The 23,291-nt window shown below is 53.7% G+C and overlaps 1 protein-coding gene across 1 annotated transcript; it reads left to right on the plus strand.

Annotated features, from left to right (window-relative positions):
• The first annotated feature begins 295 nt into the window (after positions 1-295).
• Positions 296-22,668, plus strand: ABCD1 (ATP binding cassette subfamily D member 1). The gene is made up of 10 exons (XM_081081421.1): positions 296-1,618; positions 4,516-4,696; positions 12,714-12,856; positions 12,949-13,117; positions 13,676-13,770; positions 17,077-17,222; positions 17,742-17,887; positions 20,741-20,825; positions 21,063-21,188; positions 21,369-22,668. The coding sequence occupies exons 1-10, from the start codon at positions 710-712 to the stop codon at positions 21,574-21,576; spliced, it is 2,208 nt and encodes a 735-aa protein (XP_080937547.1). The 5' UTR covers positions 296-709; the 3' UTR covers positions 21,577-22,668.
• Positions 22,669-23,291: the final 623 nt, after the last annotated feature.

Genomic DNA, 23,291 nt, shown 5'->3' on the forward strand with positions numbered 1-23,291 from the left:
CTTTCCGCCCCGCCTCCCGAGCCGATGCGCCGATTCCCAGGACTAGGGAAGAAACGGAGCTTTGGAAGCGCAGGGAGGCGGGGCGAGGCCTTGGCGGGAAGACGAGGCGCTGCTTCTCTAGCCCGCGCGGTCCTCCCACGTCTCTTTGGTCCGGAAAGGGGTTGGGGTCCACCGTGGGGAGAGGGCGGGGTGGGGCGCAGTGCGCCCGGGCTCCGCCTCCCGCGCCTCCTCCGCCTCCCGCCCCTCCTTCGCCTCCTCCCTTTCCCCTGACTCGCCCCTGGGGAGGGGTGGGTGGGTGGGGATTCTGGGCGGGTGGCGGAGTCACTGTCGCTTCAGCCAGGCTGTGGAGAGGACGGACGCGCCTGGTGCCCCGGGGAGGGGTGCCACCAGGGTAGGAGGAGGAGGTGGAGAGGAAGAGACGCCCTCTCTCCTTGAGCCATCTCGAGGTTCTGACCCCAGGGGCTAGGAGACTGATAAGTTCCTCCACCTCCCCTGCCTGAAGAGGCCGCGACCCTGGAGGGACCTGAGCCCACCGCACCAGGGGCTCCAGCACCGCCCCAGTGGCCTGGAGCAACAGCCTCAGGGACCACTGCAAGATTTCCAGTTGCCTAGACAACGAGCCGGGGTCAGAGCAACAACCCTTCCAGCCACCTGCCTCAACTGCTGGCTCAGACACCAGTCCCAGCCCCGTGCATCCAGCCCAGGTGACATGCCGGTGCTCTCCACTCCCCGGTCCTCGCGGGTGACCACGCTGAAGCGCACAGCTGTGGTCCTGGCCCTCACGGCCTATGGAGCCCACAAAATCTACCCCCTGGTGCGGCAATGCCTGGCTCCAGCCAGAGGCCCTCAAGTGCCTGCAGGGCAATCCGCGCAGGAGGCCTCTGGGGCCACTTCGGGCACAGGGGCCAAGGCCGGTGTGAACCGTGTGTTCTTGCAGCGACTCTTGTGGCTCCTGCGGCTGCTCTTCCCCAGGATCCTGTGCCGGGAGACGGGGCTGTTGGCGCTGCACTCAGCCGCCCTGGTGAGCCGGACTTTCCTATCAGTGTATGTGGCCCGCCTGGACGGTCGGCTGGCCCGCTGCATCGTGCGCAAGGACCCGCGGGCCTTTGGTTGGCAGCTCCTGCAATGGATCCTCATCGCCCTCCCAGCCACCTTCATCAACAGTGCCATCCGCTTCCTGGAGGGCCAGCTGGCCCTGTCTTTCCGAAGCCGTCTAGTGGCCCATGCCTACAGCCTCTACTTCTCCCAGCAGACCTACTACCGAGTCAGCAATATGGATGGGCGGCTTCGCAACCCTGACCAGTCCCTGACAGAGGATGTGGTGACCTTTGCTGCCTCTGTGGCCCACCTGTACTCCAACCTGACCAAGCCACTCCTGGATGTGGCTGTGACCGCCTACACCCTGGTTCGAACGGCTCGTTCCCGTGGGGCCGGCACGGCCTGGCCCTCAGCCATTGCTGGCCTCGTGGTGTTTCTCACAGCTAACGTGCTACGAGCCTTCTCACCCAAGTTTGGGGAGCTGGTGGCAGAGGAGGCGCGGAGGAAGGGGGAGCTGCGCTACATGCACTCTCGCGTGGTGGCCAACTCAGAGGAGATCGCCTTCTATGGGGGCCATGAGGTGGGGCAGGTTGGGGTGCTGAGCTTGGAGGAAAGCATGTGGCTGGGAGGCCCAGGGGCAGGCAACTGTGAGTGGTGGGGAAAACCAGGGCTGGCTAGAGTTGATGCCAGAGGTGTAGGCAGACCACAGGAGAGGGAGACTGGGATGATGAACAGGGCCTGGGACAGCTCAGATTTAGGCACAGAAATGGAGAAGCAGGAAGGCTGGGTGGGACTGCCCTGGGCCGGCTGCCTGGCCACTTCTGCTTCCTCTCAGTGAGGCTGTCCTGGGCTTGGAGCTGCTTGGGGCTGCGGATCCTAGCGGTTTGAGATGCTAGAGCTTCTGTCTCGCCCCATTCCTGCATTCAGCTGGAAGGAGGCTCCTGCTGTCCGGGATCAGGGATGGTGGGACGTGGCCTGTTGCCCGGCCCCTCCTGGGGCCCAGGGCCCTTTGAAGGCCGGCGTCCAGCCAAGCTGGCCAGCCAGGCAGGCAAGCGTTACGGGCATGACTCAGCCCAAGCGGAGTTTAACAAGCAGCACCCAGCGCGCCGGCCTCAGCAGTGGCCGTGCTTCTCCGCCTGAGCTCAAGGGCCAGCCGGGCTACAGGCTCGGCCTCCTCCCTGAGGCCCTGAGGCAGGGATGCAGGGCCCAGGCCGAGAGACGTACTTCCTGTCCGCCCAGTGGCCACCCTGCCCCTGGCGTGGCCGACCTTCCGCCTGTGTCCCAGGGCTCAGCTCCCCAGTGGGCTGGGGCGGGGATAGGGGCAGGGTCAGCCTGGGAGCTGGGCGCTGGGAAAGGTTACTGCAGGCCAGTGCTCCCTTTATCTCGCCTCAGCCCCTCCCCTTCCTCGTGCCTGGGGTTGCAGCTGCCTCCGGGCCCTGCTCTCCTGCTCCCCTGCTCTGTGCAACTCTGGTTTCGGTTCCCAGTACTGGTGCGGGGGGAGGGGTGCAATGACATCCACCTCCTGAAAGCCTATGTGTCCTCCCTGGGTCAGGTGGCCTCTTGCCCCTGGGCCTTGTTTCACTGGCTGTGCATCCGAACTCCAGATTAGGAGAAAAGCGCCTAGTCTGCAGCCTCAACCCCCTCCCGTCCTCTCGCGCACGCGGGCTGCAGGGCCTTGGCAGGCAGCCGTAGCCTTGGGTGAGGCGCTTGGCACATAACCCGCAGCTACATTGTCAGCCCCAGCTGGCACTCCTGCCAGCTCCCAGCACGAGTCAGGATTGCCAGGGTGCTCAGAGGAGGCGTGCTCACTTCAGGAACAGGAGATTGGGCTTGAGGCAGAACCACAGGATGCAGAGGACCTACCTATATGGTGAGGGCAAAAGAGAGATCACTGGCTCTTTGAAGGACTTCCTGTGGGCTAGCTTCAGGAAGTAGCATGTTGGCTAGAAGGGTGCAATGGGGCGGGGGGTGCTTAGGAAGGCAGTATACGTTCTCAATCTGTCTCTTTAGGCCTCTGCCAAAGGGCTGGAGAGCAGCATGGGACAACAGGCCCCCATGGGTGGGTTGATTTTCCTTATTGTGCAGGCATGTGGCTCATCCCAGGCCCACTGGCTGGTGTCCCAGTGGACACCGTCCTAGAACATGTTAGGGCAGAGGTGCCTGGCTGGCTTGTGGGCAGACAGCAGAGTATTCTTTTCTTATTGAGCTTTCAAAGAAGAGCGTTATTTAAACGCAAATGCACCCACATATATACACACTGCAACCTCTTGTTGGCTTGAGAGCAAGATAAACTTTTCTTTTTAAAAAAATATTTTTTATTGATTTCAGGGAGGAAGGGAAAGGGAGAGAGAGATAGAAACATCAATGATGAGAATAATTGATCGGCCACCTCCTGCACACCCCACACTGGGGATCGAGCCCGCTACCTGGGCATGTGCCCTGACCTCCTGGTTCATAGGTCGACGCTCAACCACTGGGCCATGCTGGCCAGGCGGTAAGCCTTTCTTAATAAGTCAAAAGCATCATTTACAAAACTCTGGTTCTCCTGATGGCTCTGCCAGCGTGGTCCAAATTCCACACCTCTTGCTACCTTCAGGTTGTGTGAGCTTGGGCAGGTCACTGCCTCTCTGGGCTTCTGTAGTATTCTACTGTACAATGGAAATGAGAATACAGGTAGAGTAGCATGTGGTGAGCATCAAATGGAGAGTCAAGTGCCAAAGCACTTGGCTAAGGAAATGGTGCCCAGGCTGGGCAGCTGTTGTCAGTCAGGGGTGGGAAGGCTGAGCTGCCTACCTGGATGCCGCTGTCATGGGAGAGCCTCTTTCTCTCCCACTCCCTTTCCTGCTCTCTCTTCTCCAGGCCTAAGATGGCAGGTGCTGGCCAGTGCAGGAAGCGGGAGGGGAGGGGCAGATGGGGAGGCCCACCTCACTGGAATCCTCAGTTGGCCATTATGGGGGGAGGCCTCTGGGGCTGGCTCAGGAGCATGCCCTCCAGGTTGCAATGGGAAAATGAAGTGGAAGTTTCTCACCCAGAAGATCCCTGGGGAAGGTAGCAAGAGGCGGGGCCTAAGTAGACTGTTGAACCAAGTTCTTCAAAATGAAGTACTGCTTTTTGCTTAGTCCAGCACTTACCCAAAAATACAGGCAAGGTGGCTACCCTTGGCCCATGTCCAGAAGCTGCCCAGGGCAAAGAGAAGGGCGTAGTGAGCTTCCCAACCAAATAGGTAGTAGAAAGAGGGAACCAGAATAAGCCTCTGCAGGTGAGGTCATGAGTCCGTTCATCATCACTGTACCCCAGTGCCATGATGTCAGACAATCCATACTGTCATCCCCCACCCCCGGCTCTCAACCTTTTCCTGGCCATCAGATGGCATGGCACGGGTATACTTGGAGATTGGGACCTCTTGCTATCATCCCCATGTTAGCTACCATGAGGTCTCTCAGGCTCTCTCTCTCTCTGTCACCCCCGCCCTGGCAGGTGGAACTGGCCCTGCTGCAGCACTCCTACAAGGCCCTGGCTTCGCAGATCAACCTCATCCTGCTAGAGCGCCTGTGGTATGTCATGCTGGAGCAGTTCCTCATGAAGTATGTGTGGAGCGCCTCAGGCCTGCTCATGGTAGCAGTCCCCATAATCACCGCCACTGGCTTCTCAGAGTCAGGTGAGAGTCGGCACTCCCAGGGGGTGGGGGCGGGGCCCAATGTCAGCGGGTCCATCTGCTCCTGGCCTGGCTTCCTGGAGATCACTCTCCTTGCTGCCTTCCCCTGTGAGTCTCCCCTTTACAGCATCTCACACATCTTGGTACCGCTCAGCTGAGCCCGGGGACTGACCCCTCACCAGGTGCAATACCCTCGGCCAGCTGTGCCTGTCCTCAGCCCAACTATGACGGGAAGGTGGGAGAACGGGGAAGTACCTTGAGCGAGCCCCTTCCTCCCTGGGCTTTGACTTTTCCCAGGCCGAAAACAACTCTGGCAGGTTTCAGAGGCTGACCTCTGCCCTAAGGCCTGGGGGGGATTGTTTAGCAACTGGATTATCAGGATTCTCGTTTTTTTTTTTTGTTCCTCTACTGCAGTGGTTCTCAACCTTCTGGCCCTTTAAATACAGTTCCTCATGTTGTGACCCAACCATAAAATTATTTTCGTTGCTACTTCATAACTGTCATGTTGCTACTGTGATGAATCGTCATGTAAATATCTGATATGCAGGATGGTCTTAGGCGACCCCTGCGAAAGGGTCATTCGACCACCAAAGGGGTCGCGACCCACAGGTTGAGAACCGCTGCTCTACTGGTTTGCAACATATTCCTTCTATTTGCAGTCTTTTCAGGTTATCCTTTCAAAGGTTGACTTGTGTGCACACGAAAAACAGTCTAGCTCAGCGATTTTCAACTGGAGTGCCGAGGCACACTGGTATGCCGCAAGAATTTTTAAAACATGCAATACGTGACCATTTGGTCAGGGACACTGACCTCATTTCCCTTAGGTTGTCAAATAAAAAAAAATGACAAGAGCCAACACAACAGTAGCCGTCCGGTGTGGATCAAAATTATATCTATGTTTTTTGTCAGATCGGCAAAAAATATAGCATATTTCTGGTGTGCCGCAGAATTTTAGTAATTAATATGTGCCACGAGATGAGAAAGGTTGAAAATCGCTGGACTAGGTTAATCCGATGGCTCCTCCTCTTCCTGGTCCTTAGAACACTAACACAAGGACCAGCTCCGCTGACGTGTCGTAGCCCAGGGTCACGTCTGCATTCTCGTGTGGGGGTTTTTCTGGTTTTGTTTTTGTTTTTTTTTAATATACAGTATATTTTTATTGATTTCAGAGAGGAAGTGAGGAGAGAGAGACAGAAACATCAATGATGAGAGAGAATCATGGATCGGCTGCCTCCTGCACGCCCCACACTTGGGATCGAGCCTGCAACCCAGGCATGTGCCCTGACCAGGAATCGAACTGTGACCTCCTGGTTCATAGGTCGACGCTCAACCACTGAGCCACACCGGCTCATTCCTGTGTTTTTTTTACTTGGCTATTGCTATTGGGCTGATGCATGTCTAAATTCATCCCCATATTTACCGATTTCTCTGCTCACCAGTCCTTTCCCACAGCCTAATCACCTTCCTCCAGATAGACATCTTTCAGAAGTTCTTTATGTAAGGCTTTCATGAGGGACACTTCACAATTATTTTGTTGTCTGAAAATGTCTTTATTTTATCCTTTTCCCCAAACTAAATATTAGCTGGGTATGGGAGGCCCGGGAGGATAGTTATTTGCTCTCAGCCACTGACAATATTCCATTGTCTCTGCTGGAAAATCTGTTATCAGTTTAACTCCCCACAGCAGCCTGCATTGTCTCTCTGATTGCTTTTAGATTTACTTTCTCTCCTAGTCTGCTATTTCGCTGGGAAGTGTTACCCTGTGGGTTTCTGTTTATCCTGCCTTCAAATATTCAGATTTTTTAATTGGTCAGGAAAATTCTCAGCTGTTGCCTTTTCAAATATTGACCTGTTCCTTCTGAACTCCTGCTGGATGTCCTCCCTCCTCTGTGGCTCTTCCACTCTTACTATTTCCCATCTAGAACTATCTGTACTGAATCCTGGGAGATTTCTTCAGATCTTCTTCTCACTCACTCGCCAATTTTCCTTTCAGCCGAGCCTCATTTGAATTTTTTTGTTTTGTTTTGTTAAAGGGGAGAATGATGATTTTTATTTTTTAAATATATTTTATTGATTTTTTTTTACAGAGAGGAAGGGAGAGGGTAGAGAGTTACAAACATCGATGAGAGAGAAACATCGATCAGCTGCCTCCTGCACACCCCCCCACTGGGGATGTGCCCGCAACCAAGGCACATGCCCTTGACCGGAATCGAACCTGGGACCCTTGAGTCTGCAGGCTGATGCTCTATCCACTGAGCCAAACCGATTAGGGCTGAATTTTTTTTAATTTTTTAAAATTTGTTATTGATTTCAGAGAGAGGAAGGGAGAGGGAGATAGAAACATCAATGATGAGAATCACTGATCAGCTGCCTCCTGCACATCCCACACGGGCATGTGCCCTGACCAGGAATTGAACCTTTACCTCCTGGTTCATAGGTCAGTGCTCAACTACTGAGCCACGACTGCTGGGCTAATTTGAATTTTTTAAAAATTTCAGTGACTACTTCTACTAAGTTCTATTTGATTCTCTTTCAAATAGAAATTTGAAAATAGAAATTTTCATTTTCAAATAGAAATTTCAAATTGTTTTGGCAAGTGTCATTTTCTCATCTTTTGACTGCTCCTTTTATGCTGTATATCATATTAATGATACACAATCTCTATCCTGCTATGGGGTTATCTGAATTCTTGGGGGTATAAGCCAGCTTGATCTTCCATCTGCCAGTCTTCACTCATGGTAGATTCTTTCCTTGTGGGTTTGTTTCTTGTTTTTTTCTTTTTAAAAAAGTATTTTTTTATTAATTTCAGAGAGAGGGAGAGAGAGATAAAAACATTGATGAATGGGCTGCCTCCTGCACGCCCCTACTGGGGAATTGGGCCCGCAATCCAGGCATGTGCCCTGACCGGGAATCTAACTGGCAACCTTCTGGTGCATGGGACAACGCTCAACCAACTGAGCTACCCTTGTGGGTTTGTTTTTTATCCTCACCCGAGGATATGTTTTTACTGATTTTGAGAGAGAGGGAGAAACATTGATTGGTTGACTCCCATAAGCGCCCCAAGTGGAGATCAAACCCACAACCTAGGTATGTGCCCTGATAAGGAATCAAACCCACAACCTTTTTGGTGTATGGGAGGATGCTCCAACCAACTGAGCCACCTGGCCAGGGCTCCTTGTGTTTTTGCCACAAGACTTTCCTGGGAACTCTATATGGCCTAACAGGAGGGTACAGTTTCCCCAGTGCGTATTGGCTTCTGTTTTGGCCAAGCACTCCTGGTAATTAACCACTTGGAGGCCATTTTCATATTCACCTCTCCGTTTGGGGAGGAGGAGTTCCTGAACTTGGCGGTAGTATTCATTTGAACCCCAGACACATAATTACCAATTCTTAGAGGTGACCTTTTGTTCCCTGCGCCTAGATCTCTGGCTACATGACCTGTCTTCTCAGTCTCAAGAGATTTCACTGGTGTACCTGGCTGCTGGCTTCTCTGTGGGCTCCTGGGAATTTGCCTTGCTTTCCTACCAGCATAGCCCTGTTTTCTTTTTATTCTTTTTTTTCTTTTGATTGATTGATTGATTGATTGATTTAGAGAAAGAGGGAGGTGTTGTTCCACCTATTCATGCATTCATTGGTTGATTCTTGTATGTGCCCTGACCACAAATGAAACTGCAACCTTGGTGAATGGGGACAACATTCTAACCAACTGAGCTATCCGGCCTGAGCTATAGCACAGCTCTGCTTTCAAAGGTGTTCTGGTTAATGCAGTTTGGTAGTAAGGGTTTTCAGGTATGTAGAGAAAGAGCCTAACTTGTTTCAGAAGTCCCTCTCATTCTCTCCCTATTGGCAGCTCTGCCTTGGGGCCTCCCGTAGGTACCTTCAGCTGTCTGTCCCTCTCTGGGTGACCCCAAGAGAAAGGATCTAATTGGAGGGGGGTAGTTACTTTCCACCAATGGGCCTCCATTAAGAGTGGCCCTGATTTTTTTTCGAGCAATCGAGTGAAGCTGTATTGAAACATTTTCACTGGAAGTTAACACAAATGGGAACAATGAAATATTGGCTCTGCCATTAGCTATTCAAAATAATTGAGGAGCACGTATTTGGATGTAATGGGAAAGTAAGCATTAGGAAGAGTGGCAGGCATTAAAAATAATAGAAATTAGCAATTCTTGTATAAAGACATCAGGTGGGATCTATGGCCCTGGGCAGTTCGAGTTCCGCTGCGCTTCTTAGAGACGCTGCTGGGAAGAGGGTGAATGCCAGTAGCCACTGCTGCCACCACTTCCTGTTACTAGGTGGTCTCATCCAACCCTGGCTGTGAGAACTCTGGGCCACTTGACCAGAAGTATCAAGGCGGGCCTATGGAGCACGTGACCACAGAGCTTGGGTGCCATGACACCTTCCCTAGTTCCCTCCCTCCCCCACAGGTTCCCACCTATTTCGTTTCCTCTTACCGGCTTCAAGCTGTGAAGGGTCCTGGGGGGCACTTTGTCTTCCAAAAGTGGCCCTGATTTAGGCACAGGTGCCAGAGCCAGTCAGCATACCTGGTGCAGAACATGGGAAGAAACTCTTGAGGAAACAGACCTATGGTTTCAGGAAGCACCTGCAGCCACTTCCCTCTGCGCCTGGCATTGGGCACAGCTCGGCCTGCCTAGCACCTGAGGCCTCTCCCTATGGTTTCAGGAAGTACCTGCAGCCACTTCCCTCTGCGCCTGGCATTGGGCACAGCTCGGCCTGCCTAGCACCTGAGGCCTGTCCCTCCTCTGAAGCCCTAGGACTTTTGGGATCCTCTGCTATGTCAGACTTCACGGTGATTTAAGAAGCATGAGCTCCTGTCCCCAGCCTCTTAGCTTTTATAGTCAGTTGCCTGTGAAAATGTGCAATTCTCCTGTCTTGCTCATCCCACTTCTGTCTCACTAGCCTCCTTGCTATTGCCCCCAAACACCAGGCAGGCTTCTGCTTCAGGGCTTTTGCAGATGCTGCTCCCTCTGCCAGGAATACGCTTTCCTCTGATGTCCTGCCCTCCTTCTAGCGGACTTTTGCTCACAGGCACCCTCTAGATGAGGCCTGCGCTGCCCATGACCCTACCTCTCTCTTCTTCACCACCTCCCTGCTCTCCCAGGCACTGAACACCCTATCTATTTCACTTCTCTGGTTTATAGTCCCTCTGCCCTTTTATTTATTTTTTATTTTTTTAGTGTAGGAGGGGTTTTAGTGGGTTTTTTTAAATAAATTTTTATTGATTTCAGAGAGGAAGGGAGAGGGAGAGGGAGAATGAAACATCAATGAAGAGAGAGAATCAGTGATCCGCTGCCTCCTGCAGGCTCCACACTGGGGATTGAGCCCGCAGCCCGGGCACATGCCCTGACCGGGAATCGAACGGTGACCTCCTGGTTCATAGGTCAGCGCTCAGCAACTGAGCCACACCAGACCCCTTTTCCCCTTTAGACTGGGAGGTCAATGAGGGCAGGGATTTTGTCTGTTTTGTCCCTGCTCCAGGTGCTTCAAGGAGGCTCAGAGCACTGGGGGCCAGTGCGAGGAAGCAGGCATTTATCAACTGAGGAATATGTAGATGCCTTTACCCTACTTATCTCCTGGCCCTGCAAAGCTAGAGGGCCCAGGGGAGGGGCAGCCTCACCATGAATGGCCGCTGGGTGTCCTGTTGTGGGGCCTTGGTCTTAGCTGCCCTAGGGCAGTTTATTCTGTCTCCAGGGAGGTGCCAGCTGTTGCCAGGATGCCCAGGCACCTGCAGACCCTTTCACTTTATGCGTAGTCACTGTCTAGCTCTCAGGACATCCTGGGAGGAGGGCTTGTGTCCCTCTTCCTGTTAGGGGCTGTGTCCCTGGGGACACCGTGGGAAGGAGGCCCATAACCTTAGACTGTCACAATTCCTGACTCACTCTCCTGTCCAGTTCCTGGATTCCTGGCCCAGGCCCCAGAAGGTGGTATGAGGCTCTCTAGCCAGCCATCGCGTCCCCTTTCTACCGCACACTGCACCCTCGCTGCTCTGAAGGCCATCTGCCCTGAGACAACTTCCTGCCCCGCCCATCACCGTATTCCTGAGGCTTCTCTCTCTGATCAGTCTAAGCCCCTGGATACAATCCTTCCCAAAACTTCGGCCTCAGGAGCCCTGGCTTCCCCTGGATAGCCTCAGTGGGTACTGCTCACTCACCCACACCTGGTACCCTCAGAATCAGCATTCCATTGCTCCTTACCGACATTTCTAGAACATTCCCTATATAAAAGCCCTGCCCCTTTGGGTTTTCCAAGGGTCAAGGAAGTCAAGCACGGGAGGCTTGGGGGTGCAACAGCTCTGGGTGTTAGAGGACAATGTGGAGATGTGGCCCCAGAGGGGCTGCTGTGAATAGGACAGGACACAGGGCGAGGACAGTCTAGGGAGAAGGAGCTGGGTGTGGCAAGAAAGAAAGCCAAATTCCTAGTGGCTCATTTTTTAAGTCTTCGTTATTGAGATGTAATTAACATGCCACACACTTCAGCCTTTTAAAGTATTCAACTCAGTGGTTTTTATTTATTTTATTTTATTTTTTATGGATTTTAGAGAGGGAGGAAGAGAGAGAGAGAAAGAGAAAGATAGCAATGTGAGAGAGATATCGATCAGGTGCTTCTCCCACATGCCCGGACCAGGGATCAAAGCCACAGCCTAGGTATGTGCCCTGACCGGGAATCCAACCCATGACCTTTCAGTGCTCGGAATGACGCTCCAACCAACTGAGCCACACCCTCCAGGGCAGTGTTTTTTAATATATTCACATAGTTGTGCAATATCTAAGGACAGAACATTGTCGTCACCCAAAAAAGAAAACCCGGGCCCATTAGCAGTCACTCCCCACCCCACCCCAGCACCTGGCACCCACTAATCTTTCCCTCACTATGGACTTGCCTCTTATGGACACCTCATATAAATGGAATCTCACAATATGAAGCCTTGTGTGGCTGGCTTCTTTCACCCAGCAGAACATTTTCAAGTTTCGTCCACGTTGCAGGATGAATCAGAGCTTCCTTCCTTTTAGGAATAATATTCCATTGTATTCGTGTACCACAATTTCTTTATTCATTCATTGATGGGCATTTGTATTGTTTCCGCTTTTTGGTTGGTATGAAAATGGTACTTATGATCATCTGTGTGCAAGTTTCTGCATGGACATATATTTTTGCTTCTCCCGGATATATATCTGGGAGTGAAATTGCTGGGTCATATAGTAACTCTCTGTTTAACTTTTTGAGAAATTGCCAAACTGGTTTCCACGGTGGCTGTACCATTTTACATCCCCGCCAGCAGTATATGAGGGGTCGGTCAATTTCTCCACTTCCTCGCCAACCCTTATTATCTCTTTAATTATAATCCTCCTAGTAGGTGTGACGTGGTATCTCATTGTGGTTTTGATTTGCATTTCCCTGATGACTAGTAATGTTGAACATCTTTTCATGGGTTTATTGGTCATTTGTATATCTTAGACATACAATAGAAATGTCTAGTAAGATATGTTGCCCATTGTTTAATTGGGTTATTTATCTCTTTGTTGTTGAATTGAAAAAGTTCTTTATATATTCCGGATACTAGACCCTTCTGAGGTTATGATTTGCAGATATTTTCTCCCAGGCTATAAGTTGTTTTTTCACTTTCTTGATGATTTCTTTTGGTGCCCCAAAGTTTTACATTTCGGTGAAGATCATTTATGTGTTTTTATTTTATTGCTTGGACATTTGGTATCATATTTAAGGAGCCATGCCTAATCTGAGGTCACGAAGATTTACCCCTGACTTCTTCTAAGAGTTTTGTAGTCTCCAGCCCTTACATGCAGATCAGTGCTCCCCTTTGAGTTAGTTTTGGTGTGAGATGGGGCGATTGGGGGTCATTCTTTGCATGTGGATACCCATTCATCCCACCACCATTTGCTGGATAGACTCGTCCTTCCCCCAGTGGGTCCATTTTACATCCCCAGTGGGTCCATTTTAATCTCCCACTGTCCCTGCCTCTCCCCTCTGCTGTGCTCCACAGATCCAGAAGCCGTGAAGAAGGCAGCCTTGGCGATGAAGGAGGAAGAGCTGGTGAGCGAACGCACAGAAGCCTTCACCATTGCCCGAAACCTCCTTACAGCTGCTGCAGATGCCATTGAGCGGATCATGTCATCCTACAAGGAGGTACCCCACCCCCACGAGTCCACCCCTACCTTGCCCTCCATCCCACCCCCAGATGGCAGCAGCTGAGCCAGGGTCCCCCTTCCTTCCCACAGGTGACAGAGCTGGCCGGCTACACGGCCCGGGTACATGAGATGTTCCAAGTATTTGAAGATGTCCAGCACTGCCGTTTCAAGAGGCCTGGGGAGCCAGAGGATGCACAGGCAGGGTCTGGGGCTGTGGTCAGGTCTGGTGTCCGTGTAGAAGGTCCCCTGCAGATCCGAGGTAAGGGCGTCCTCCCTAGAGAGGCCCCACTGGTCCCTGCCCTCCTAGCACTGGCACCTCCCAAGTACCACCCAGCAGGGGGACTCTTTAAGTTGTGCCCCCAGGGAGGGCTTCTTGGGCCAGTTGTGGCTCTCACTGCCCGGTCCCTTCCAGGTGCCCTGGCTGGGATTTCTCTTTGCAAAAGAGGGGACGTGGTCCTCAAGTGGAGGGAGTCACTGGCCCATACAGGCAGCAGGAGAAAGTTCAAGCCTACAGTAGGGGCCAGGATGCTGTGGAAGAGGGGCACAGTATCTGAGCCACCACTGAGATGGTGCCAGGAGGGGACAGAGCAGGAGTTCCAGAGACCATAGAAATGGCTTTGCCCCTCCCCACACAGAGCACAGCACCAGACACTGGCAGGGGTGCGGGGACTCTGCTTGTAGGAAGACCCGCTGTACTCCCAAGGGGCCTTGTACCGCGCACTGGCATGCTGTTGGGGGTGGGGGGTATGTGGAACTTACCAGAAGGCAAAGGGAGTACTACTGCGCCCTAGCTTCCTTTTTTGTGCTCTCTCTCCAGGCCAAGTAGTGGATGTGGAGCAGGGGATTGTTTGTGACAACATCCCCATCATCACACCCACGGGAGAGGTGGTGGTGGCCAGCCTGAACATCAGGGTAAGTTGAGTGGGCTGAGCTGGGCTGAGTCATGGGGCCTGGGGCCTGGCCTTCTACATCTACAAGCCCCAGCCCTTGGCATCCAGCCTGGCTACCTGCCTGTGTTGTCAACAGCCGTTGTTCCAAGATCTACGTGGCAGGCGGGCAAAGGTCAAGGTGGAAGACCAACGTGTCTCTGCCTGTTAGTTGTGGGGCAATGGAGACAGACAGATAAAAGAAACTCGAGATTACTAGGATTAGCCAAGAGTCACCTGAAAGTTCCTGGCCTTATCGTAGCCAGCCCCACTCCCACCCCACCCCAGTTCCACAGAAGACTTGGGGACTCTGGTTTAATTCCAGCTGTGGTGGAAGAGATTGCCTCCACTGACCTGGGCTTGGGGTCCCATCCATCTGCTTCAAGAAGCCCCCAGTGCAGCTGTGTATGCTGGGTGCAGCCTGGCCCTCCATCTGTGGAAAGGAAGCCCTGGTGTCTGGCATCCACTAGTCAGCTGTGTCCCCAACCAGGACTTTGGCTGGGGAATGATGGAATAAATGAGAAACCTATGGGGAGGCGAGCAGAGAAAGAAGCAAGAGGGAGTCATTTGTTCATTCATTTATTTATTCATTCAATCAGTATTTTCTGAGCTCCAGGAGGGGCACTGGAAACCAGAGGTAGATCAGGGAGACCCCACTGTGGGGGCCCTAAAATGTTACAAAGATCCCCAGTTAGACAGCTGCCCAGGATCTAGCAGGGGCCATAGGAAGGGTAGTCACCATCCCGGGGGAAGAGCAGAGGTCAGATGAAGCTTCATCCGGGAGCTTCCAGGCAGGTGGACAGCGTGGTGAAGAAGGCCTCTCCAAAAGAACAGGCAGTGGAGTGGTGGGAGCAAGAAACCGGTTCAGCAGGAGCCATGGTTGGGCAGGGAGTATGTGGAAGAGGCGAGTGGAAGGGCAGTGCCTGGGGCTCCTTTCTTTGATCTGCTAAGAGGAGCCCTGAGAGCCATTTGGAGGCTGGGAACATGTCACAACCACAAGCAGCACAGGACAGTGGTATGATCCCCATTGCCCGCATCTGTGGTCACTCTTGGCCAGTTTATCCAAGGTGAATGGTTTCCATGCGGGCCCTGTGGAAGCCCAACTAGATAAAGATCAGAAGCCCTAGTGAACAGGGACTCAGCTGGGTAGGGAGCAAGGCCAGGCAAGGAAGGGGTGACTGGGGTGGAAGAGCAGGGGTGGGGGGCTGAGCAAGAGCTCTGGCCTGGCAGAGCTGATGATAGAGCTGGGCTCTGGGGCTGGGAGATACTGGGAAAGAGGAGCAGTTCCCAGCCAGATGCTGGGGTGAGGACAGAGGGAGAGATGCAGAGAAGGAAACGGAGCCCTCACACATCGGGCCCCACCCGAGGGAGTTTATGGTATAACAAAGGCCCACAAAGTGAGGGGCTCAAACAATGGAAGTGGAATCTCTTCAAGTTTCGGAGCCTGGAAGGTGTATGCTGAGAGCAGTGAGGGAGAATCCGTTCCAGGCCATTCCAGCGGCTGGTGGTTGCTGGCCACCATTGTTGTTCCTTGACTTTGCTTTGATCTCAGCCTCCATCTTCACATGGTGTTCTCCCTGTGTTTGTGGCTTTGTGGCCAAATCCCCCCTTTTTATAAATAAGGACACCGGTGACATTGGATTAGGGGTCAGCACACTCCAGGATGACCTCATCGAAATTGAACTGATTACATCTGCAAAAGCTATGTCCAAATAAGGTCACATTCCTAGGTCCTGGGGGTTAGGACTCCAACACATGAATTTGGGGGGACACAGTTCAACCCCCACACTGACCGAGGTAAGCCAGGGAAGGCCTCACATGAGCCACACTCAGATTGTCCAGGGACTTTGGAAGGCGGTACGTGGCCTGAGGACAGCAATCTCCCTGCCCTCTAACCCCTCCTTCCTGAACACCTCCCTCCACACAGCTCCACTGGCCTTTTTTTTACTAGCCAGTGAGCATCATGTGATTGGCCAACTGGGGAGCCTGAGGCCCTTGACACTGAGCCTGGGGGGTTACAGTGGCATCTCTGTGGCTCCCTAGTATCCATGAGGGCAGTGAGAGGGCTTCGGGGAGCAGCTAGAGCAGCAGTTCTCAGCCTGTGGGTCGCGACCCTTGGGGGTCGAACAACCCTTGCACAGGCGTCGCCTAAGACCATCGGAAAACACATATATAATTACATATTGTTTTTGTGATTAGTCACTATGCTTTCATTATGTTCAATTTGTAACAATGAAAATACATCCTGCAGATCAGATATTTACATGACGATTCATAACAGTAGCAAAATTACAGTTATGAAGTAGCAACGAAAATAATTTTATGGTTGGGGGTCACCACAGCATGAGGAACTGTATTAAAGGGTCGCAGCATCAGGAAGGTTGAGAACCACTGAGCTAGAGTTTACTGTCCACCTAGAACTCTAAAGAAAGCACCTTTCCTGCCCTGGCGCGTGTGGCACACCCTGGTCAGTGTGCACAATGGTTAGAGCATCGGCTCCAGGCACAGAAGAGTCATGGGTTCAATTTCCAGTCAAGGGCACATGCCTGAGTCGCAGGTTTGATTCCAGGCTCCAGTCTGGGTGCATGCGGGAGGCAACCAATCACTGTGTGTCTTTGCCACCAATGTTTCTCTTCTTTTTCTTTCTTTCTCCCCCTCTCCCTACATCTCACCCCGCTCCCTTGCGCTCTCTATAAAATATATATATATATATATATATATATATATATATATATATATATATTTTATTGATTTCAGAGAGGAAGGGAGAGGGAGAGAGAGATGGAAACATCAATGATAGAGAATCATTGATCGGCTGCCTCCTGCATGCCCCCCACTGGGGATCAAGCCCCCAACCCAGGCATGAGCCCTGACCAGGAATCCAACCATGACCTACTGGCTCATAGGCTAATACTCAACCACTGAGCCACACTGGTTGGGCCCCCAGGCAGTTCTTAAAGAGAAAATTCTGCTGAGGAAGCATAAACACTTGGATTCCCAGTGCAGTGGGATGGGGGTGCTATTGACTTTCTGGGGCCTGTACCCATTCATATGGCTGTGGTGGAATAGGCCCTCCTCCTGTTGGCCCCATATTCTGTGGTGTGTGTTAGGGCCTTAAAAGGACAGGCTGGGGCCCAAAACAGACATTCGGTTAGGGCTCTGGATTCTGGACCAGGAGGGCCTACCTAGCGTGCACCTGGGTACAGGTAGCTGTCAGAGGCTGTCAGAAAGGCCGAAGGTGAGAGGAGAGAGGGCCACACCCCCTGGGTACCACATGGCACTGCCTCCACAGGTGGAAGATGGCATGCACCTGCTCATCACTGGCCCCAATGGCTGCGGCAAGAGTTCTCTGTTCCGGATCCTTGGTGGGCTCTGGCCCACGTATGGAGGTGTGCTCTACAAGCCCCCACCCCAGCGCATGTTCTATATCCCCCAGAGGTGAGTGGTGCAGGGAGAGGGAGGGAACCAGGGCCCCCGGCTGTGCCCCTTGCCCCTTCCCACCTGTGGAACTGACACCATGGAGATGGTAGAGCTTGGGGCCTCAGGAGAGGACAGCAAGATGCTGCCCCCAGAATCAGAGGGACTGTGGAGCCTCTGCTTGCCCCTTACCATGTCCCCTCACCTGGTGACTTTACAGCTGCGTGGTGTGCATGTATGAGAGTACATACTGCAGGGAGGAGACGTGGTGTGTGTGCATGTGAACATGTGCATGTGTGTGCTGTGTCAATGCATGCATACATGCTTCTGCGTGCAGGACGAGTGTGTGGTGTGCACATGTGAGTGTGTGGGCCTGGTGTGCATAGGTGGGTGTGAGCACTGCCTAGAGCACTTGTAGCGCGGTCTGTGGGCTTCAAGTTCTCCCCACCCCTGGCAGCCAGGACTCACGGAGGAGCCCAAACAGACACAGGGCACGGGCAGGGCCGCCCGACCCCTGGTGGACACGCAGCTTTCCCACAGGCCGTACATGTCCGTCGGCTCCTTGCGTGACCAGGTGATCTACCCTGACTCAGTGGAGGACATGCGAAGGAAGGGCTATTCAGAGCAGCACCTGGAAGCCATTCTGGACATCGTGCACCTGAACCACATCCTGCAGCGGGAAGGAGGTAGGGGGTGGGACATCCTCCTCTCAGCACCAGGGAGTGAGCCATCCACCCAGCAACCTGCTACCACCCCACCCCCTGCCTCCCTCATCCACGATGCCAGTGTGCTAGGTGCCCCAAGAGCCCTCCTAACAGGGAAGATTGACAGGAAGCGGGTGGCTCAGGTTGGGGGGGGGGGGCGTCATCCAGATGGTGCTTGCCATCAGGTGAGAGGCTCACAACAGGCTGGGGAGCTGAGGGGAGAGCTCTCACAGGGAACAAAGCCCTTGGAATGCTTTAGGTAGGGAAGTTACAGGTCCGTGTCGCATTTCAGCAAGAGGACTGACCTCAGGCGTGGGGGCGTGGGCAGGGCAGCGGGGGAGGAGCCCGCACTGGCGTCTGCGCAGAGGGCCTGGATGGTGGGAGGCAGGAGCAGAGGTGGAGGGGACATCCGGTTTCTGCCTTCACCCTGGGAGGCGCCATCCCTTGGGAAGGAGAAGAGGGAGGGACAGCCTAGTGGCAAGAGAAGGCATTGGTCTGGGGCTACCCCGTTAGTCTGCGAATGCCTGTGGGGCCTGGAGGTGAGGAGGCAGTGCGGAACTCAGGGCGGGGCTGAGCTGATCTTCTTAGTGAAACCTGAGCTGCAGGGTTCCACTTCCTGCCTCTGCCACTTAGGGGCAGCTTGACCTTGAGCAAAGACCTCACCTGAGCCTCTCTCTCCACCTGTAGAAGGGAGCAGGTACTAGTGACTAGTCCCTCCCTAAGCACCAGCGTTAAATGGAACCACTGCCAGCATCACACCTGCACAGGAGGAGGGCTGCAGGCGGTGGAGCCCAGGTTGCCAGTCATGCTGAAGCTTCATCCCCAGCTCCCCCTGGCCTGCCTCAACCTCTTTTTGCTCCAGCCACCCTCCCCTTAGAAGTGTACCCCTCCTGTCCTCCAGGCACCCCTCTGTGCCTGGGGTCCTTGAGGCTGACCATCATACCCTATTAGCATTGAGTTCAGCTGTCAACAACAGAACCACACACACACGCACACGCGCACACACACATGCATGCACAGCGGCTCAAGTCACTCATAAGTTTATCTTACTGTGACACAAAAGTCCTGAGGAAGGCAGGACACAGTTGGTGGGAGCAGCCCTGCTCTTTGTGGACCTTTGTTCCCAAAGTCACCAAGTCACCTCATGGTTCAAGATGGCTGTTCCTGCATTCACATATCCCAGGCCATAGGATGGAGGAAGTGGGGGGAAATGGTATATGCCATCTGTCTCCTTTTTTAGAATATGTTTTTATTGATTTTTCAAGAAAGAGGAAGGGAGAGGGAGAGAGAGAAACATCAATTGGTTGCCTCCTGCAACCAGACTGGGGATTAAGCCAGCAACCTGGGCATGTGCCCTGACCAGGAATCAAACCTGTGACCTCTTGGTGCATGGGACAATGCTCAACCAACTGAGCCACATCAGCCAGGACAGTGCCATCTGTCTGTCTTTCTTTTTTTTAAAATATATATTTGTATTGATTTCAGAGAGGAAGGGAGAGAGTTAAAGAGATAGAAACATCAATGATGAGAGAGAATCATTGCTAGGCTGCCTCCTGCACACTGCCCCTCCCCCCCAGGGATCGAGCCTGCAACCTGGGCATGTGCCCTTGACTGGAATCAAACCTGGGACCCTTCAGTCTATCCACTGAGCCAAACCAGCTAGGGCGTGCCATCTGTCTTTTAAAGAAAGTTCCAGAAGCTAGAAGTTGCCACATGTGTAACACTTGAACCCCATTGGCCAGGATGCAGTCACATATTCATATACCTCAAGACAAGCTAGGGAGTATAGTCTTTTTGAGGGTACCATACACTCTACCAAAACTTGTAGTCCTGTGGAGAGGAATCATACACACACCTGCTCATTCAGGCAGCTGCCTGAGCCTTACCAAGGGACTGGCACGAGGCAGCGAGACAAAGGCCTGGTGCCTACAGGTGAGAAGCCTTCTGGAGAGACCACGCCAGCCTTCCTGGGGCTGGCTCTTCGTTGGCACCTTGTCAGGTCCTGGATGAGTTTGCTGGGGCTGCTGGAACAAAGTACCACAGACTGAGCAGCTTAAACAGCAGAAATATGTTAGCCCCAGCTCTGGAAGGCCGAAGTCCAAGATCAACGTGTCGGCAGGGTTGGCTCCTGCTGAGGGCTGTAAGGGAACATCTGTTCCAGGCCTCTCTCCTTGGCTCGTAGACAACCATCTTCTCCCTCTGTCTCCTCACATCATCTTTTCTCTATTATGTCTTTGTGTCCAAATGTCCCCTTTTTATAAGGACACCCATTGTATTGGATCAGGGTCTGCCCTCGTGACCTCACTTTGACGTGATCACATCTGTAAAGACCTTTTCTCCAAATACTGTCACCTTCTGAGGTCCTGGGGGTTAGGACTCCCACATATCTTCTTTTGGAGGGGATACAATTCTGGTCTCAACTTCTTTTTGACTATTGAAGTATCACCTACAGCCCAGACGGTGTGGCTCAGTGGTTGAGCGTTGACCTATGAACCAGGAGGTCACAGTTCAATTCCCGGTCAGGGCACATGCCTGGGTTGCGGGCTCAATCCCCAGTGTGAAGCGTGCGGGAAGCAGCCAATCAATGATTCTCTCTCATCACTGATGTTTCAATCTCTCTCTCCCTCTCCCGTCTCTGAAATTAATAAAAATATATATTTTTAAGTATCACCTATAGACAGACAAGCACCCAGAGCACAAATAGTCAGCCATTGGCCTTCTCCAGAGTCATCTTCCACTGTCTCGTGTTCCCTAGCTCCCTCTCACCAGGCCCACCACGCCCAGTGGGCCTGGGCCCTTGTTGAATTGAACAGAGCCCCCTTGTCCCCTGCCTAGGTTGGGAGGCCGTGTGTGACTGGAAGGACGTTCTGTCAGGGGGCGAGAAGCAGAGGATCGGCATGGCCCGCATGTTCTACCATAAGTGAGTGGTCTGTCCAGGGTGCTAGGGCTCCCTCAGGCACTGGCTGCTCTCCAAGCCCGTGGCTGAGACTAAGCGGCGGCTCAGCGTGCATGCTCCCCGGGGCCTCCTGAGGGGGAAGGTAGTACGGTTAGGAGGCCCCAGCAGGAATTGGGCCCCAAGGGGTGGGGGGTCGGGCCCAGACCAGGTCAACAGCAATGGAGGGTCCACAGCCTCGCCCGCTCTGCTCCCACTCTCAAGGCCAAAGTATGCCCTCCTGGATGAATGCACCAGCGCTGTAAGCATCGACGTGGAAGGCAAGATCTTCCAAGCGGCCAAGGATGCAGGCATCGCTCTGCTTTCCATCACCCACCGCCCCTCCCTGTGGTAGGTGCCCTCCCTTCCTGCCTGGAGTCGAGGGGAGGGAGCACCCTTCCCAAATTCTACACCCCCACAGCTTTGCGGGGAGGGAGGAGATGGTGCTGCCATCAGGGGAGCAGGGAACCCGCCACATGTCTCCTGCTGAGCAGCCTCTGCATCTCTGTCCCTGTCCCTCTCCCGGCCCAGGAAGTACCACACACACTTGCTGCAGTTCGATGGCGAGGGTGGCTGGAAGTTCGAGAAGCTGGACTCAGCCGCCCGCCTAAGCTTGACTGAGGAGAAGCAGCGGCTTGAGCAGCAGCTGGCCGGCATCCCCAAGATGCAGCAGCGTCTCCAGGAGCTCTGCCAGATCCTGGGCCAGGGCCGCAGGGTCGTCCAGGGCGCTGCCACCTGACAGAGGGCCGTGGCTCTGGGCCCTCAGCCCCTGCCCCTCCCCAAGCCCTCGGATCATATGAAGGAAACAGCAGTGCCTGCCTACCCACACCCCCCTCCACCCAGCCCACCGCAGGCCCACCCTGCATGACTCTCCCTCCACCCAGGCCTCCCTGCCACTGGCCTGACCTGCCTAGATGACTGCCAGCGAAAGGGCACGCCTGACCCTTGTGCCCCTGCCCTCGGGCAAGGAGACATGGAAGGTCCTACACTGCTGCCCTCCCCAACCGTGCCCCTCCCCTGCCCCACCATGAATGTGACCTGAGCAGGGTAGCTGAGTCCTCTCTTTGCTTTGGGGAGGCAGAGAGGGGCAGGAGGTACCCCAGCCCACACCACCAGGACAGTCCGTACTGAGCCTTGGCATCTGTGGGGACTGCCCTCCTGAGACCCAAGTCCCCTTATGTCCTCCTTTTCAGTCCCTCGGAGACCCTATGGTCCATCCTTCTATTGCCACTGCCCAAGTGGTTGCCACGGCTCCACTGGACGCCCTCCCTGCCATAGAAATGGCCAAACAGGACCCAGGGCCAGACTAGGGTCACTGCCCCTTCTCCCCACCACTTGTCCCGAAGAGCTCTCGGGAGAAAGAATTGCACAACATTTCTCAGCAAGCGATAAGAAGAATGTAGTCCCTGTCCGTCTCGGTCCCTACAAGCTAATTTATTGGATTCCCGTTTGTAGCCTTCTCGATTGCCAATGTGAGCACCCTGCTAGCAGGGGAGGCAGCCCGGGCTGCGGTCCTTCCACAGGTGGCCCAGCCTCTGAGCCAGCCCCAGCCAGCCTGTCGGCCCACCAGCCTACACTGCCAGCTGCCACCAGGGGGGCCCAGGCCAGCCAGAGGGGGAAATGGACACTGCTGCCATGAGTGTGGGCACCAGTGTTCCCAGCTCAGTGCCAAAGAGGGGTCAGCCGGAGAAGCTGTCTCCACAAAGCTAGCTCCTGCCCGAGAGGGAGACCCCACCGCTGCTGTGTGCCTTTCGGGGGTGGAGGGGGGCTCAGCCCTCGGGCCAGGAAGCCTCCCTCAGTCCCTCAGTAAAAACTGCCCATGGAAATTGTGTTCTTGCCTCCTGTGCTCTTTGTCCGGCCTGGCGTGGGGGAGACACAGGGACGGGCAACAGGCCTGAAGGGAAAGAATAACAGCCCCCACGCCACCTGAAGACACAGCTCAGCACATTCTGTGGCTGGCATGCTGGGGGGGAGGCGGATTCATCAACATCTCACAAAAATATTGGCGGGGCCTAAATAGGACTCTGGACCCAGCGCTGGGGTGAGGAGAGGACTTCCAGAGAGATCGTATGGGAAAAACAGCTGCAAAGTGGGCTGGTTGGGGGAACACTACGAGGAAGAGTCCTGACCCAGCCTGGCAAGGAGCAGCCGGGAAGATGTGCTTCTAGACTAGGGGTGGGCAAACTTTTTGACTCGAGGGCCACAATGGGTTCTTAAACTGGACCGGAGGGCCGGAACAAAAGCATGGATGGAGTGTTTGTGTGAACTAATATAAATTCAAAGTAAACATCATTACATAAAAGGGTACGGTCTTTTTTTTTTTTAGTTTTATTCATTTCAAACGGGCCGGATCCGGCCCGCGGGCCATAGTTTGCCCACGGCTGTTCCAGACCCTCTAGTTATAGGAGGGAACATTTTGCAAGGGACCAGGAGTGGATCAGGAGCAAGATTCGG

The sequence above is a fragment of the Myotis nattereri genome (genome assembly GCF_964212035.1).
Source record: "Myotis nattereri genome assembly, chromosome: X".
In the NCBI taxonomy this organism is placed as follows: domain Eukaryota; kingdom Metazoa; phylum Chordata; class Mammalia; order Chiroptera; family Vespertilionidae; genus Myotis; species Myotis nattereri.